Source organism: Heloderma suspectum, chromosome 2 (assembly GCF_057233095.1).
Source record: "Heloderma suspectum isolate Gila_16-S chromosome 2, 16-S_ref, whole genome shotgun sequence".
Lineage (NCBI taxonomy): Eukaryota > Metazoa > Chordata > Lepidosauria > Squamata > Helodermatidae > Heloderma > Heloderma suspectum.
In genome coordinates, this window is record NC_139459.1 from 16,491,774 (window position 1) to 16,509,264 (window position 17,491).

Genomic DNA, 17,491 nt, shown 5'->3' on the forward strand with positions numbered 1-17,491 from the left:
TCAGTATTCTGGGTCTCCAAGGCAAACAAGTCAATGTAGAACGGGATCTACGGAGGGAGACAGTTTTGAAAACCACTATTCTATGTTGATGACAAAATGGAGCTTGAGAATCTTTAGCACGGAACTGAATCTGTTCACAGTAACAGGATAACATACACCCAACAGAGCATTTGAATTAAATAGCTATATTTCTAGGGGCTATTTTTTAAAATTAACAATTACTGTTTCCCATATTACATGCTGCATGAGCCATGTAGTAGTAAGAAACCAAAAAAAGAAAAAGCATTCTTAGCATTATTTCTGGAAAAAGCCTAAGAATATAGCCAAGCCAAAAAATAGTTTCCATCACTAAATACGAATACATTTTTTCAAGAATGTTTAGCTTTTACAACTAGCCACACCAACAAAATACAGTGATAGTCCTTTGGGGGAAGTTAACTTTTTTTTTTCTTCTTGAAAAGCCTGACCTTGGCAGAAACTAAGATCTGCCCAACTCTTATTCAAAGAACTGAAAGTGGAAAACACTAAGCATCTTACTGAAACAAATCTTTGAGAACTCCTTCAGACTTACTTTCTTTTCCCCAATAACAGGCAGTTACTAGCCTTCATTTTGTGAGGCTAACATGAGACCTACACTTTCCATCATGCTATTTAAAGAATGTTTACTAGATGGTAAGTACATATGCAAGAGGGAAATTAGGGGAATAGGAGGAGAGGCCTTTTTGCAGACCTTGCTGCCAACTACTACCATCACCACCCAATTATCATCTTGCTCTATTAAACATAACCCAATAAGCAGCCCTTGGTGGCTTCATATTGGGGTGATTTGGTACCACCGATGAGGTATGTTACAGTACAGTTAAACTCTTTCACTCTTAGCTAGTCTCATGGCAGGAGAGATTATAAAGCATCATTACAATTGGATGGCTTTAAAGAGGGACTAGAAAATTCATGGAAGATTAGGCTATCAACAGCTACTAGTCATGATGGTTATATATTAGCTCCAGATTCAGAGGCAGTATCTCTCTGTATACCAGTTGCTGGGAAACATGAGTGGGAGGGTGCCACTGCACTCATGTCCTACTTCTGGGTTTTCCATCAGGCAGCTGGTTGGCCACTGTGTGAACAGAATGCTGGACTAGATAGGCCTTTGGTCTGATCCAGCTTGGCTCTTCTTATGTTCAATGCACACACAATGATATGGAGGGAACGATCCTATGCTGATCGATGGTCACCTCCGACCCTGGGGGCGACTGTCTATCTAGTGCAGGGAGGAGTGGTGAGGAGCAGATCTCCTCCTTGCTCCCCCACCCTACTTTTACGGCTAGACAGCCGATTTCGGCTGTCTAGCCACGGGAACTCGGAGTGCGGGAAGCAGCGGCCGGATGACACATAGGATGTGTTTTACTGGCCTTTCTGACCTCCCCGACCTACCCCCAGGAACGCCCCGTTTTCACTGCTCCACACTGCTCTTACAAGTGTGGGGCCGATCCATGCTGCCTTTGTATGCATGGATACAAAGTGGTGTAGGAGTGGGTGGGGTGGGGTTCTCCAGGAACCAACCTATCCTAGGGCCGACTAGCCACTGACTAGCGGCCATAGGATTGCGCGCTAAGACATGTTAGCAAAAGTCCTACTGACTTCAGCAGAAGTTGCTTCCATATAAGCTTGCTTAGGACAGTGAGCTCATCCTATCTTCTGCACTGCAGGATATCTTGGTTATGTTTTGCACAGTTTTATTCACATTTCTTACTGCATTTGGCTTGTGTCTTCTTCACACCTCAATCTAATGCACAATTTCTTCCCCCATTGTTGATATGTGCTGGGATATCCTGTGGTCTAGGACCTCTCTGAGGTGGTATAGGCAGAGCAGGGTTTGCTTGCCTACCATTCTCTATAATCAAACTTCTCTCAATAGTTGGCTGTCACACCCTTACCATGCTGGAATGGCATGACAAAGCAGCAGTCAAGTTAGAGGGGTGGGAGTACAATGGAAGCAAAATGGAAGGAGAACAATCATCTGCATCCATACATTGCATTAGTTATGGCAGACATTTGGAGTTAGCAGAGTTTTCCTGTCTGGACATACTTTATTATGCTGTGAATGGAAATGGCATAATTTGACTGCTCTTCAGTCTGATATATTAACTCAGGGGGATACACAGCTCTCATTCAAAAGAAATGAAAGTGGAAGATTCAATGTGTGTCAAATTCACAACGAATAGAGATGAATGCACAACAAGACAGCTATGCAGGCTAGCCCTTTGTGAGCTCTTGAGACTATGGTTAGTCCGATTCTCAGAAAAGCTACTCTAATTAGGGATATGGAAATTCTACTTTAACAAGCTGTGTAGTACCGTAATTATCTCTTTGCAGCTTGACTTGTCCTTCTTTAAAAAGAGTGACAGATGGTGGGGCCACAGACCTGGAGACACAACACACAAACTTACTCAAGAATATACACCATGGTTTGAGCTTCCAGAGAATCAACAGGCAAGTCATAGTTTAGAGCTGCTTGTCTGCTTTTACTTTTCATCCACCCAGCTCCTTAAATTCATTCTCATCTCCATGGTGCAGCAGTCTCTTGAGGTAGAGTGATGGCCATCACTACAATTTGTCAATGGTTTATGAATTCAGATTTACAGGCAAATCACAATTAGTGCAAACTATGTTTCGCAAACCAACTTAAAACTGCAGTATATCCTGGTTTGGCAGCCCCTCACAAACCATGGTTTGTGAGCAGACACAGGTTCAGACATAAAAACAAAACCATGATTTGGTGTGATGTCAGACATTTAAAGAAAAATTCACTTTCCTGCAATCCAACCTAGGAATGGAACACTGATCAGTGACTCCACCTGGGAACTACCCCCATAACACCAGAATATTTCATTCTTCCCAATCAAAGCCAAATGGACTTCTTGCTGGCCTAAATCCCTCCCACTCTCTCTTGCATGTTGGAATTCAGTACTTTCAGGGTTTAATAGCACACAGGGAAACTGAGAGTTAATTTCGGACTACAAACAAGGATGTGAAAGTTTCATATCCTGGTTTGTAGAGTTAGATTAAACCACAGGTTCACGGTTCATCTGTAATGGGAAAATGTAGTTTTAATAAATCGTAGAAATAGTGGATCCCAGCATATGAAAGAAAGAGGAGAGAAAACGGGGGCATGCAAGTAAAAGGCTTGTTGTTGTTTTAGACCAACATTATCCTATATCTGAACCAGGTCACTATGTATAAACACATGTATTAAAGCCCCAATGCTGTTTTAGTGTTAGAACAGCAATTTGGGGAATGGATAATTGAGAGTGGGGAAATGGAGTTTGCCCCTTCATGGATCACTGCCTTGTTGTGGCGAAGGGGCTTGCGTAACTCAGTGAAGCCATAAGCTATGCCGTGCAGGGCCACCCAAGACGGACAGGTCATGGCAGAGAGTTCTGACAAAATGTGGTCCACTGGAGAAGGAAATGGCAACCCACTCCAGTATTCTTGCCAAGAAAACCCCATGGAACGTATCACAAGGCTAAAAGAGGTGACGCCGGAAGATGAGCCCCTCAGGTCGGAAGGTGTCCAATATGCTACTGGGGAAGAGCAGAGGGTATTTCCAAGTAGCGCCAGAAAGAGTGAAGCGGCTGGGCCAAACCCGAAAGGACACTCAGCTGTGGATGTGTCTGGTGGTGAAAAGAAAATCCGATGCTGTGCTCCAATATTTTGGCCACCTAATGCGAAGAGAAAACTCCCTGGAAAAGACCCTGATGCTGGGAAAGACTGAAGGCAAAAGGAGAAGGGGACGGCAGAGGATGAGATGGCTAGATAGCATCACGGATGCAATGAATATGAACTTGAGCACGCTCCGGGAGAGAGCGCAGGACAGGAAGGCCTGGCGTGCTATGGTCCATGGGGTCACGAAGAGTCGGACACGACTGAACGACTGAACAACAACAAATGGAGTTTGAGCTGAAGTGGGGTGGGTGGTGGTGTAATTAGCACTGTCCTCATCCACCATTTCTCCAAATAGCTTTCATCTCTGTAGGATTTCAACCAGATGTTTGGCTTGTAAATATGCTGTTGAAAGTGGGGGGAAAGTGTGGGGGGATTTGGAGCAGGGAAACAGTCGACAGGAAAAGAATTAAGTCCCTCCCACTCCACTTCTCTGTTCGCAATTCTACCTTCCTGAAGCTGCTTTTCTAAAAAATAAACACAGTGTTAGGGCTCTACTATGCATGTTACACATAGCACTTAATTTTCTCCTTTATAGGTAACTTTCTTTAATCTTTTATTGTTTTGTATTTTCTTTTTATGATATATGTTGCCTTGGAAGGGTTACACCCTTAAAGATGGCCTAAAAATAATTTTAAATTAAAAAATAATAGTAACATTGGCATCTGCCCAGTTCAGCTAGTAAAGCTGAGGTTGCTTATCCATGTAATATTCCTGGAATAATTATTTGAGTGGGATCCAAGAGGAATGTATGGGGATTTGTAGTCTCTGGATGACTCCTGGATCCATCATTGTCATGAGAGGCCGAGGTGACCCCAGTGGCTTGGAGAATCCATTACCAGCTTTGAATGGTACATCAAGTATGCCCATTCCTGGATAGGGATAGCTTACTCACGGTGATCCATGAGCTGGTAATCTCACGGTTAGACTACTATATTGTGCTCTACGTGGGGCTGCCCTTGTGCCTGGTTTGGAAGGTGCAGCTAGTGCAGAGTGCAGCAGCTAGGATGCTTAGTGGAGCACCTAGATATACACATATTACTCCTATGTTAAAAGAACTGCATTGTCTGCCTATTACCTACTGAGCCATGTTCAAGGTTTTGTTGTTGACATACAGAGCCCTAAACAACTCTAGACCAGGATACCTAGCTGACCATCTTCCTTTATATATACCCAGTCGACTCCCAAGATCTTTGAGGAGGTCTTACTGGTCATTCCACAGCCAATGGAATGTCACCAGGTAGCAGCACATCAGCGAGCCTTCTCAGTGGTGACACCCACCCCTTTCCCTGACCTGTGAGTGACTCTGTTACCACCCTGCTTTATTGTTATGATGATGCAATGTTTTTAACGGTTTAATTATTATTTATCTTGTTTCTATATTGTTATGTTGTACTTTAATGTAAACCACTTATTTTAATATATAAGCAGTATAAAAGCATTATAAATAAATCCCCCCCAACACACTTACGTGCATTTAAGTGATAACCTCATGTACATTACAAAATTAAAGGTAAAGGTAAAGGTGTCCCCAACCAGTCGTGTCCGACTCTAGGGTGCGGTGCTCATCCCCGTTTCTAAGCCGAAGAGCCAGCGCTGTCCGAAGACGCTTCCGTGGTCATGTGGCCGGCATGACTGAACACCGAGGTGCACGGAACGCTGTTACCTTTCCCGCCGAGGCGGTACCTATTTATCTACTTGCAATTTCTTGCTTTCGAACTGCTAGGTTGGCAGAAGCTGGGACTGAAGACGGGAGCTCACTCCGTCACGCAGCACTTGGGTCTCGAACTGCTGACCTGCCGACCTTCCAGTCTGCAGTTCAGCGTCTTAACCACTAAGCCACCGCGGCCCCCCACACACATTACAAAATTAGTTTTCCATAAAAGATAACTTTACAATAGGGCTAGTTGACCCCATTGCTTATCTCCTAGTTGTCATAAGCAAGTAATGTTGCTGTTTTATGAGCATGATCATTTATACCAGAGTAATTAGCATGGTAGCAATGCAACCAGGCACATAAGAACCATCATTAGCACATTTTTCAAAGTCTGGAAAAAAAAGCAGTGTAAAACTATGAATAGCATTATAATCTCAAATTGGGACACTATTTACTTATACATAAGCAACATTTAACACCCAATTAAGGATTGTTCCAATAATGATTAAATTCAAGGGCAGCGTCCGTCCAAGTCATCTGTTACTTCTACTTTCATGGCCAGGAGCCAAGCATGAAGAAATGATTTACACCAATCTGTCAATATTCAATGTGACGAGAATTACTCCGTGATAGAAAGTTCTGTTTTACTGTGCTCCTGGTGAACTATAAATGACGAGTCTCAGTTATATCTTTAATGCAAAATAAGCTTCATAATTTAAAATATTGGCAATCTGTACTCAGAGGAGGATTTTAAAAACGCCTTCACAGAAGCTGAATTACTTTTCACATTAAGGCAGGAATTATTAGAGCATCTGGTGAATCTTGAATTATGGCTGACTGTACTCTGTCAGCTGCATGGCTAAATAGATTTTAAGAGTTCCTCAGCTATTGTATGTTTTTTTTAAAAGAAAAACACCAAAGCACTAAAATTAAAATTGCACTTAGCGGATTTTACTTTACCTAAAATCATTCATTCAGTCTTTACATTCATGTGTTACCTAAAAATATCCTTGTTGCTCAGTTCCTTGACCAGGTCTGCTGAATACTTATTGTCTACAATTCTTTGTCTTCCAAAGTTCTTCTTCCTGGCCCACTCTCAAAAGTAAGGTCACATTGTGTGATTATAATCCAAGCCACATTTTCTGGAGTTGGGTGCTTTAGACAAGAGTTATAATTTTTGTCAGCACATCAATTTTGTTACAATGAAATGTTATCAAAATTAAATAAAAAATAATGTTAGAGTATATTAAAGGGATTCTTATATAGGAGCTACTGCTACTCAAATTCTAATATGATAAATCAGAAAAGTCTATTTTCATGGAGTGAGAAGTAGTGCTGTTGTTCTTCAAGCCACCAATAAATGTATTAAGAGCCTTGGTCTTCAACCTGATGATCAGGACCCACTATCTAAAGGATTTTGGTGACTGGCCAGAGAATAGGGCAGCCAAGGCCAATCTTGAGCTATTCAGAAGGTTTTGATAATATCGAAGACTGCTGAGAGGTCCATAAGAAGCAACATGGTTGCACTAGCCCCCACATCCATTCCCCAGCACTGGTCATCCACCAGGGCAACCAAGGAGGTTTCTATCCCAAAACCAGGTTGAAAGCTGGACTAGATTCAAATAATCAACATCAATTCCAGGCAGTTTTGGAAGAGATGACACTATCACTAATAACCTTACCCTGCTTTCCTTTCTCATAGAATGGGATCCAGACTGGCATAACACAGAGGCATCCAGGGACAAACTGAAGCTTAGAATCATAGAATAGTTGGGTTGGAAGGGGCCTACAAGGCCATCGAGTCCAGCCCCCTGCTCAATGCAGGAATCCAAGTCAGACCATCCCTGACAGATGGCTGTCCAGCCTCGTCTTGAACGCCTCCAGTGTGGGAGAGCCCGCCACCTCCCTAGGTCATTGGTTCCATTGTCGTATTGCTCTAACAGTCAGGAAGTTTTTCCTGATGTTCAGCTGGAATCTGGCTTCCTGTCACTTGAGCCCATGATTCCGTGTTCTGCACTCTGGCATGATCGAGAAGAGACCTGGCCTTCCTCTCTGTGACAACATTTCAAGTACTTGAAGAGCACTATCCTATCTCCCCTCAGGCTTCTCTTCTCAAGGATAAACATGACCAGTTCTTTCAGTCTCTCTTCATAGGGCTTTGTTTCCAGTCCCCTGATCATCTTTGTTGCCCTCCTCTGAACCCTCTCCAGTTTGTCTGCATCCTTCTTAAAGTGCGGCGCCCAGAACTAGACACAGTACTCCAGATGAGGCCTAACCAGTGCTGAGTAGAGAGGAACTAGTACTTCCCGGGATTTGGAAGCCATGCTTCTATTAATGCAGCCCAAAACAGCATTGGCCTTTTTTGCAGCCACATCACATTGTTGGCTCATATTCAGCTTGTGATCGACAACAATTCCAAGATCCTTCTCACTTGTAGTGTTGTTGAGCCAAGTATCCCCCATCTTGTAACTGGGCATTTGGTTTCTTTTTCCTAGGTGCAGAACTTGGCCTTTATCCCTATTAAATGCCATTCTGTTGTTTTCTGCCCAGCACTCCACTCTATCAAGATCACTTTGAATTTTGTTTCTGTCTTCCAAGGTATTCGCTATCCCACCCAATGTTGTGTCATCTGCAAATTTGATCAGCATTCCCTGCACCTCCTCCTCCAAGTCATTCATAAAAATGTTGAAGAGCACTGGGCCCAGGACTGAGCCCCTCTCCCCAGTTTGAGAAGATGCCATCGATAAGCACTCTTTGAGTCCGACTCTGTAGCCAACTGTGGATCCACCTGATCATTGTTTCATCTAGCCCACTTTGAGCTATTTTGCTCATCAGGATATCATGGGGCACTTTGTTGAAAGCTTTGCTGAAGTCGAGGTATATGATGTCCACAGCATTTCCACAGTCCACAAGGGAGGTGACCTGATCAAAAAATGAGATCAGATTCATCTGGCAGGATTTGTTCTTGACAAATCCATGTTGGCTTCGAGTAATCGCTGCATTGTTTTCAAGGTGCTTACAGACTGATTGCTTTATAATCTGCTCCAGAATTTTCCCAGGGATGGATGTCAGACGGACCGGTCTGTAGTTCCCAGTTTCCTCCTTTTTGAAGATAGGGACAACATTAGCCCTCCTTCAGTCATCTGGCACTTCACCTGTCCTCCATGATTGCTCAAAGATAATAGACAGTGGCTCCGAGAGTTCTTCTGCCAGTTCCTTTATTACTCTAGGGTGCAGTTCATCTGGCCCTGGAGATTTGAACTCATTCAAAGGAATTAGGTGTTCCTTGACCATATGCCTATCGATCTCAAGCTGCAATCCTGCCCCTTCAGCCTGTTCTTTGCCTTTGCCAGGGGGGTCATAGACCCTCTTTTGGGAGAAACCTGAGCCAAAGTAGGAATTGAGCACTTCTGCCTTTTATTTGTCATCTGTTATCATTTTGCCATCCTTATTTAATAGTTGAACCACCATTTCTTTCCTCTGTCTTTTACTATGCATGTAGCTGAAGAAGGCTTTTTTGCTGCTTTTAGCATCCCTCGCTAACTTTAGCTTGTTCTCAGCTTTAGCCTTCCTGATGCCATCCCTGCAGTTCTGTGCTTGCGTTCAGTAAAGAAGGTGATGGTTAGCAAATTAAGTACACTTCAGTGTTTCACATAGTGAAAGTGAGACATGAAGCCTCAGCTAATTTTGCACAAAAGGGAGGGGAAACTTGTTCTATGTTTCTGGCACATGATCAGTGTCTATCACCAAACCTTGGCTGAAGCGTGGACACCGCCATCCAGACATGCTGATGTTTAATTCCTAGTGATTTGCACTTGTAATCAAGTGCAAATCAGCCCTGTTATCCCTCTTCAAAGAGTTCTTTGAAAGGCCAGTGCTCCACTCCTAGTAGTCCTGGAACATAGAGGTACGAATGATTTATCCACCTCCCTGGGTTCTCCTCATGTGTAGATGCTAGGCAGAAGCTACAGCCAGTGTGTGGATTTGATTTGAAACATTTATAGAACACACTGCAAAAGTAACATAGGCATGAGAAAGCCTTACCACAGAAGTGGCAATGCGGAGGCTAACAAATGCAGGTTTTAGAGCTCAAGGGCAGCTGATGTGAACTAACATCCTGTAGGGAATTCTGGAGACTAGGCAAGCAGAGCTGTTCAAAAGTCAATGGAATGACAGCAAAAAAAAATTCCGAGAGTATTCCTAGCTTCCAAGTATTACCTATGACGAGATGTTACTTAGTGTTACAATTGTTCAAAGAATAGCCCCAGAAATACCATGTAGGATAAATGATGAGTGGAGGAGTTATTGGCTTGGAAGACACTGGAGGAACAGAACTCAGTTTCAGAGGTTCTGCTGTGACATCAAGCATGTTTAAAATAAGGAAGTTGTTGATAAAAGTAGAGGCTGCTTATCAGACTGGATTTTCTCTTATGCTTGAACTTGGCAAGCATAAGAGAAAAAGCAGGAATGAGAGTCATCCAAGTATCTCGTTCAAAAGCCTTAGGCAGAGAGCAGAGCTGTCAACCAGGCATGAGGCCCACACACATCAGAGCTGCCACGGAGTAAGTTTTTAATGTGCTACACCATGCGAAAAGTCCTGTTTCTAACCAGAATGTTTTGTTTTTTGGTTAACATGTCAGTCCTGTTGTAGAAGGGGAGAAGGATATTGTCTGACCATCTTCTAAGTGTGGATGTGTGATGTTTCACAAGTTTTCTGTAATCACAAGTCTTTAGGAACAGTGATTTTCAAACTGTGTTCTGTCAAACCTGAGATTCCTTGGAAAGGCACTGGAGATTTCATGGTAAGGAGATTAGTAATAGTGGACAAGCTGTCCAGAAAGACAGCTTGTCCGTGATTACTGATCTTCCCCTGTTCCGAGGCACACAGGTACCCTCTCGGTTGGCATGTGGCAGTGGTGGGGCCACACAAGCCTGGCTATGATTGGAAAATGCACACTAGAATCCTTTGCAAGTTACAGGAGGTCCTAAGGTCAATGCACAGGGACTCCTTGGCAGACAAATCAATGTGGCAAGCACTCTTTGAATGTAGCAAATTTAAAATGTCAAAAATGGCACAACGAGCAGCTCCATCCATCCAAACAAGATGTGCCATAGGCTGATAATCACATGGTATTGAGGGAGCTATTGAGGGAGCATGGCCCCATATTCATCTATGACAATCACACTTCTCTTCTACAGCACACTAGTATATTTATTTATCCAATACAGTGAACTGTACAGATTACAGTGCACTTTACCCAAAGTGTTAGCAATAAGTTGATTTTTATTCAGGATAAGCAACATTAGTGTTTGTCATCTATACCATGTAGTTGTGCATTTCTGGCTGGTATAAGAACCTGTCATTAGTAACTAGCTATGGTGTAAATCGAACATACCACATGGAACTTCAAAATTTAATCCAGACTCCATGAATCTAAACATAATTTACTTGAGTTAATATTCAAATTTCAGCAATAGGAAATTCAAGTATCTTTCCTGCAGAATTTAGGATGAAGCTAGTTTAAATATTTTGTAAAAGGCTTGTATTTACCTGATGATCCTCTGAGCGGCATACTGATGAAGTGAGCGGAACTGTGCTGACATATTGGCTAAAGCTGCCAAACAATTTGTATGAAGGTATTTGTCCTGTTGGAGATGAGGAGGGGAAAACACACACATCAGACCATCCTTTCTGTATACAGCAAGACCTGTTAAAAGCAAATCGCTCACTAGCCTAACATCCGTTTACCGGAGGCAAGGTTGCAATAAAGACAAACCAAACTTGTGTTCTGATTTTAGAAGTAAGCATTAGTGATATGCAATCACAACTTAATATGCTTGGGTCTTTTATGGAGGTGTCACTGCATATTTGTAGCGTGTGGCTGCATATTTAACCCTGGTCAGAAGCTAAGGTGAAGAACAGCTTTCCTTATTTTTCCAGACTTTAATATTTATTTTATAGAAAAAATACTTTTAACCAAAAAAAGGGTTGTAATAGTGCAATTTCCCTTTTTAGCTGCAAACTGATACTCAATGTTCTAAATAAAGGACGTCGATTTTAATGGAAATTATAGAATTCTAGCTGTTAGAATCATGTAAAATCATAAAGAATACTATTTCACAATCTTTTTTCACCACTTCTTGAAAAATTTAATGTACGGGCAAGTGCCACAGGTCAGTCATAGAGCATATGCTTTAGTCCCTAGTATCACAGTTAAATGATCTCAGGCAGGAGGGCTGGGAAAAACTTCCTGCCAAGTCCCTAAAGAGTTGCTGCCAGTCATAACAGACAATACTGGGCTACACTGACCAAAGGCCTGTCTGTCTGAAGTAGCTTCATATATTCAACAGAAAAAAGAGAAGTTTACTAGGAGTCATTCTTGATAAACATCTCTATTAGTATTTTGGCTATAACTGATACACATACCCAAACTCTCACATTTCCACCATTTTCAGTTCTCATTCTTATCTGTGGAATGATGTGCCATTGTGACATCATTTTAAAACTGTTTCTCCTTAGATCCTTCCATAGAGAGAATACTTTGTGTGTGTGTTTCTTTCCCATGACAGCACTCTCACTTCATCGCTACTATTCGCTGGGAACTGGTTTGTGAGGATGGGAACCTGCAAGCCTGTTCTATGTGAAATCAGCCCAAAATACAACTCTTACCCTTGTTCTTGTCATGTTGTACTGAATAGTTCTTATTACTACCAGGATTAGGAGACTCCCCAGTGAAATTTCTGTTAACACACGTTCTGAGTACCAAGTAATATTTTTCAATATCTGCAAAGACAGAAAAGAGCATATCTTATCGTCCTTCAATAGTGAACATCATGACATTCGCTGGACTCTGCTTTATTTCACAGAAAGAAATCAATGAAATCTTCAGAACTGATGCGCTGCAAATTAAAATGTGGGGATTAGTCTCTCCAAGGTTTTCAGAGAGCTCTGTAGCCTTTTCAGCAGCTCAGACTTTAGAGGGAAATAAAACTGTGTCTAGTTTAATACGAATACTTGCATATGACTGAATCCAGTCATCTTATACCACATAATCAGAACACAAATTATTTTAAAACAAAACCAGGGAATTGCTGTTGAAGTACCATTTCAGCAACAGCAACTCAATTGTACAAAAATGGTCTAAGATATGGGAAAACAGCACTCAATCATAAAATGAAAACCACTGAACACAGCAATCCTAAGTGGTGATTTTGGGGTGGGGAGAGAGAGATAAAACTAATGCATGTTGGATTGCTGTAGTCAGGATGGGAGGGAAGGCAGTTGTTGCTGATTTTTAACTGGAAGAGTTTTGTTTTTTTTTAAACAATCCCTTCCCTTTGAAACCAGTGGGAGAGGGATTAACTACATTGTCAAGGGGCCCAGTCCAGGAGTGTGTCCAAGGAATGAGGGAACTTTGGATCCAGTAGATCCAAGGCTGTCCCAACACAGCCCTGGAATGCCCCAAGCTGGCCCTTACTGCCAGTGGGAACACTGCCAGCAGTATTCCTACTGCTAGCTTTCTGTGGGCACACAGCAGGGGCTTCAGCAGCGGACATGTTGCCATGCCAGTGGAATGGCAACTTCCATCTTAAACCCCCTCACCAGCTTTTGGCCAGGATTAGGATTGCTCTTTAATGTAGCTTTGTATTTGTTATTATTCAGCAGCTTGTTTTTCAATATGTTAATAATGAAGATGTCAGGGTGGAAACTGAGCCGATAGAACCCCAGAGCAGTTCTGATTCTGAGGAGGAACTGCAATCCGTGGGAGAGGAGCCCGCTCATCCCTCACAGGCACAGCAGCTGGCAGAGATTCCTCCTGCCAGCATTCCTGAGATAGATAGTGATCCTGGCAGCGAGACAGGGCGGCTTGCTGGATGCTCGACACCGACAGCGCCGACAGCTGGAGGGCACGGAAAGGAGGCGTAGCGCTTGTTTGGCGCGCAAGCAACGGTCGCGTCCCGAGGACCCAAGGGAAAGAGGGAAGAACTCTCCCTAGCCCGTAAGTTCAGGGTCTGCAAGTGATTCTCCTTCAAACGGGGACCAACTGCCTAACCTGGAGCATAGGCTACTCTGCTGTTCCTTGCTTAGTCACTGGTGATTAGCATCTGAAAGAGTCATTAAGTTGTAAAAGGATTAAAGCCTTGAAAAGAATCCTTTTGTCTGTGTCTTGAGTTGGCTATTGGAACAGACTGAAAGAGGCCGCCAGGGCGCTCCTGACAGAAGAGTATTTAAGGGGAGGGACCCCCATCTAAGGCCACACATTGCAAAGTAAGAGATATAGTCCGCAGCGAAGTGTATATTCCTCTCAGATGCCCCTTTGGTAAGCATGATTACCACGGTGTCTGGATAAAAACTTGGCGTGCTTCTTGTGCAAAGTGAGAGGAACATTCTGGAAAAGGTTACAGAGGGGCTTACTCTGATAACTTTCATATGAATGAGGATTCCAGGAGTATGCTTACATAAAACTCTTTAACAAGCGTGTGTACGTCCAAGCACATAGGGCCCATCTTAGTAACAGTGAACCTAAAGCTGCTGGGGGGTGTGGTCAGTGGGCACAGTCCCACTCCCACCTCGCACGTGAGGGAGTTCATGTGAACACATCTCATACCTCTCACATTTAATGGCTACTGTTTCTCCCCCCCCCATATATATGTATTCATATACGAGTGAATGGTGTGTGTGCATGCAAGTGTGCATGTGTGTGCTGCAACATTGTTTTAATTGACAAATTTTTATATAGCCATTTTGCAAAGTCCATTTCCAATAACATATTGAATAGTTTATGAAAGATAGACAGATGTCCATGTACATATATCTGGCAAATGACAACAATGCTTTATGTTTCTGAAGAATGCAAGTCCACAAAAGCTTTTGCACAAGAAATCTGTTAGGTCTTTGAGGTGCCACAGGACTCTTTAGTTTATCTGTTGATGTTCTCTCAAAGCTAAGGAAAGGCAATGTTTGCAACGTCTTTGGGAACTGCCACTTTCTATTATGTTGTTACAAAACAATACAAATCTAGCCAAAGAGAAGAGAGTTGCTTCTACCCAAACTCTTTTCTTTGGAATTAACATCCTTTGTTCACTCATGATGTTGTTGCCAAGTTGTTGTATTCAGTGTTGTCCTCCTATGTTTTTTCAGACCTGATTTCTGGTGATGTTGATAATGTTGCAATAATACGCAACTGCAGCCTATTCAGTGTGGCCAGGCAAAATGCTCTTGAGGCTTTTAAAGGCTTCCCCGCTTTTAATTAAGTTTCCCTCCTTGAAGGGAAAGGTTTCAAGGAAAAGTTTCCCTCCTTTTATACTTATTTTGACAGAAAAGATAGAAAGAAAAGAAGCAAGGGAACCAGTAATTTAAAAAAAAACCAACCCTTTCCCCTAGGGGTAACAGACACTAAAGAATAATTCATTATTAATAACCCAGCCACAATGAAGAGGAAGAAATACATCCAGGAGGAAGAGGAAATGTTTAATTAACATTGCAGGGAACCTTTGCTGAACAGGGCTTACTGGTGAATGAACATTATAGATCTTGGCCATGGAGAAGACTACTGCTGTATAATATATTAAGTACTATGTGGAACATCTGTTTTAAACAATACCTCCAGAGTTCTAAAGGGCTTTAGTGTGAAAGCAATCAACAATATGCACAGTATAATGAAGTCTGACAATTTCCAGTAAACATTTTATGCTAACTGAGGAAATTAGTATTACTGGAATTGAGGCCCACTCCATAAATAGGTGGGAAAATCCATAGTTCAGTTGCAGAGTACAGGTTCTGAATGCACAAAGTTCCAGATTCAATCCCTGACATCTCTAATTAAAGGATCTTAAGAAGAAGAGCTAGGGAAGAGACCTTGGAAAGATGCTGCTACTCAAGAGTAAATACTGGGCAAAGTAAATATGAACCAAAGGTCTGACATGGTATAAGGCAGCCTTCTTTTTTTTAGTTCACTCTGAAGTCATCACTTTTGGAAAACCTGAAGCAACCCAGGCAAAGGTATACAATTACATGGTAAACCTGTAAGGGAATAAAAGCTTCTAATACTAAAGCAAGATACATTCAAAAGTTTGCAAAGGGGCTTCTTACAGTATAGAATGACTGATATGGTACCTGCATAAAAAAATAAAGAATGAGTTCTTCACACTAAAATAGACAATAATAATAATAATGAAAAGGGACAGGGGAAGAAGGAAACCATCTGTGGAAATACCTGGTGAATTTAGAGCAGAGGTTAGCTACAATTAATATCAAAACTGGACTATTAAATTAAAAGAAGGTGGGGAGAAACAGACATGGGGATTCGTAACTTCAGACACAATTGAGGGAGGGTAAGGAGATTAATGGGTTGCTTCTTCATTACTTTGTCTTACTAACACATTTCAGATTTGTAGTTTGTCTGATTTGCTTAAGCGAATAGTTTGAATGTTGAAGTGAGGGAGGAGATACCCATCTGCATATCCAAAAGACACAGAACTCTTGCAAGAGACTGGGAGACCTCTTGCTCTCCTCTTGTCCCTAGAGATTCTCTCCTTGACTGTATGCAGATTTATTCTCAATACTGATACAATTTAACCCAGACACTGAAAAGAGACCACAGAGTAAAAAAGGACAACACAGCTCTGTAGCCATACAATAACTAATGCATATTTGCTTCACTGTATACAGCAAGGTATCGCACGGGTGGGTTGACTCCACTCTTGCATGGTGTGTTTTTACTTACTAGAAGCCATAGTCCTCCAATGTATTTTAAAATGTACAAAGCAAGAGTGTACACTCAGGAACGCTCAGCAATTAAAGCATCTGTGTTTAAATAAGCGTTTAATGAATCTTTGTTAAATGATCCTGACTATGCACTCTTGCTGAACAACATATAAACATTTGAAGCACATCACTAGATCAGATGAAGGCAAGAATCCCAGTAATCAGAAGGCACTAGGACAACCACTGGAAATTGGCCAGTGAGCCACCAGTGTACCACTAGTACACTATGCCCACACCTAATGTATAATATCCTCCCAGCAAAGCACTTCAGGACCTCTGGCTCAGGCGATAGGGTATCAGAAAGTTGAGCGAAGGAGAAAGAGCTGAAAATTAGCTTATGGAAAACAGAAAAGGTACTTTTTTGTTGGTCTCAGGTCATGAAGTGCACCTTTAAATACAAGTATCTTTCTACACAGACACCATTATTATTTACAAAACTGTTGCATGCAAATAGTACAGCAGAGAATCAACTTGCCCAATCCAAAACTATTTCCTTCCAGAATATTCTTAACAATTTGACTCCTGCCTAGAGCTTAATAATATATGCCGAGCTGTGCATCCAGGTTGAGAATCTCAAAAAGAAGTGCTCACTGAGGAAAACAGTGCCCTATTAGCGTATTACCATTATTAAGAAAACAGGATTCAATATGGGCACAGGTAGCTGCTTGTGTGAAGCCAATGGCAGAAAGAGATCTTTTTTTTAATCTTCTTTCCAAGGAAGCCAAAACCACAATTTATTTTCAAACAAAAATCCTTTGACCAGACAGGAAAGCTTTTGTGGCTTCCTTGGGGGAGCCCAAGTAAGAGTCTATATAATCAGTGATTTATAAAATGGTACTTACTAAAATTAATCGTAACCATCAATAAATAAGTGTGGGTACAATACCACAAAATACATTCAAGACCTCACAAAGGCAATACAGTTATAAAAGCAGGAGGGATGTGCAATGAAGGATGGGATGGAAAATGCAGCCTGATGCACAACACCTTCATTACTTTTGTTTTCTCTGTCTTCTAACATAGGACAAAAGCTGCTTCCTTCCAAAATTGCTAAAATTACCTAGCAAAGCAGTTTTTGAGAAGCCTCATTCATTCCTAGCTCTCTTGAAAATGGCTACAAAAGATGGAGCTTCAATTTGAACATGAAATGTACTGTGTCTTGAATACGTACACCAACCTTTATTCCAATATGCTTCAAGCAAGGTATTTCATTGCACACTATCTAGAGTTTTCCTTCCTCTCCTCCCCCACCCCTTTGCAAACAGAAGTAGGGGTTGATACCCCTGACCATTTTGTCTGACCGTAACTCAGACCGTTCGCCCATCTTCACAAATTCCCATCCA

General features: G+C 42.0%; 1 protein-coding gene across 5 annotated transcripts in view; it reads right to left on the reverse strand.

Moving 5' to 3' along the window:
* DYM (dymeclin) overlaps positions 1-17,491 on the reverse strand; it is a 270,157-nt gene that overhangs the window by 135,177 nt on the left and 117,489 nt on the right. For all 5 annotated transcript variants that reach the window (XM_084832890.1, XM_084832889.1, XM_084832886.1 and 2 more), the window contains exons 13-14: positions 12,051-12,164; positions 10,932-11,026 (exon numbers count right to left, since the gene is read on the reverse strand). In XM_084832890.1, the coding sequence (XP_084689016.1) occupies positions 10,932-11,026; positions 12,051-12,164 (209 nt within the window). The remainder of the gene's footprint in view (positions 1-10,931; positions 11,027-12,050; positions 12,165-17,491) is intronic.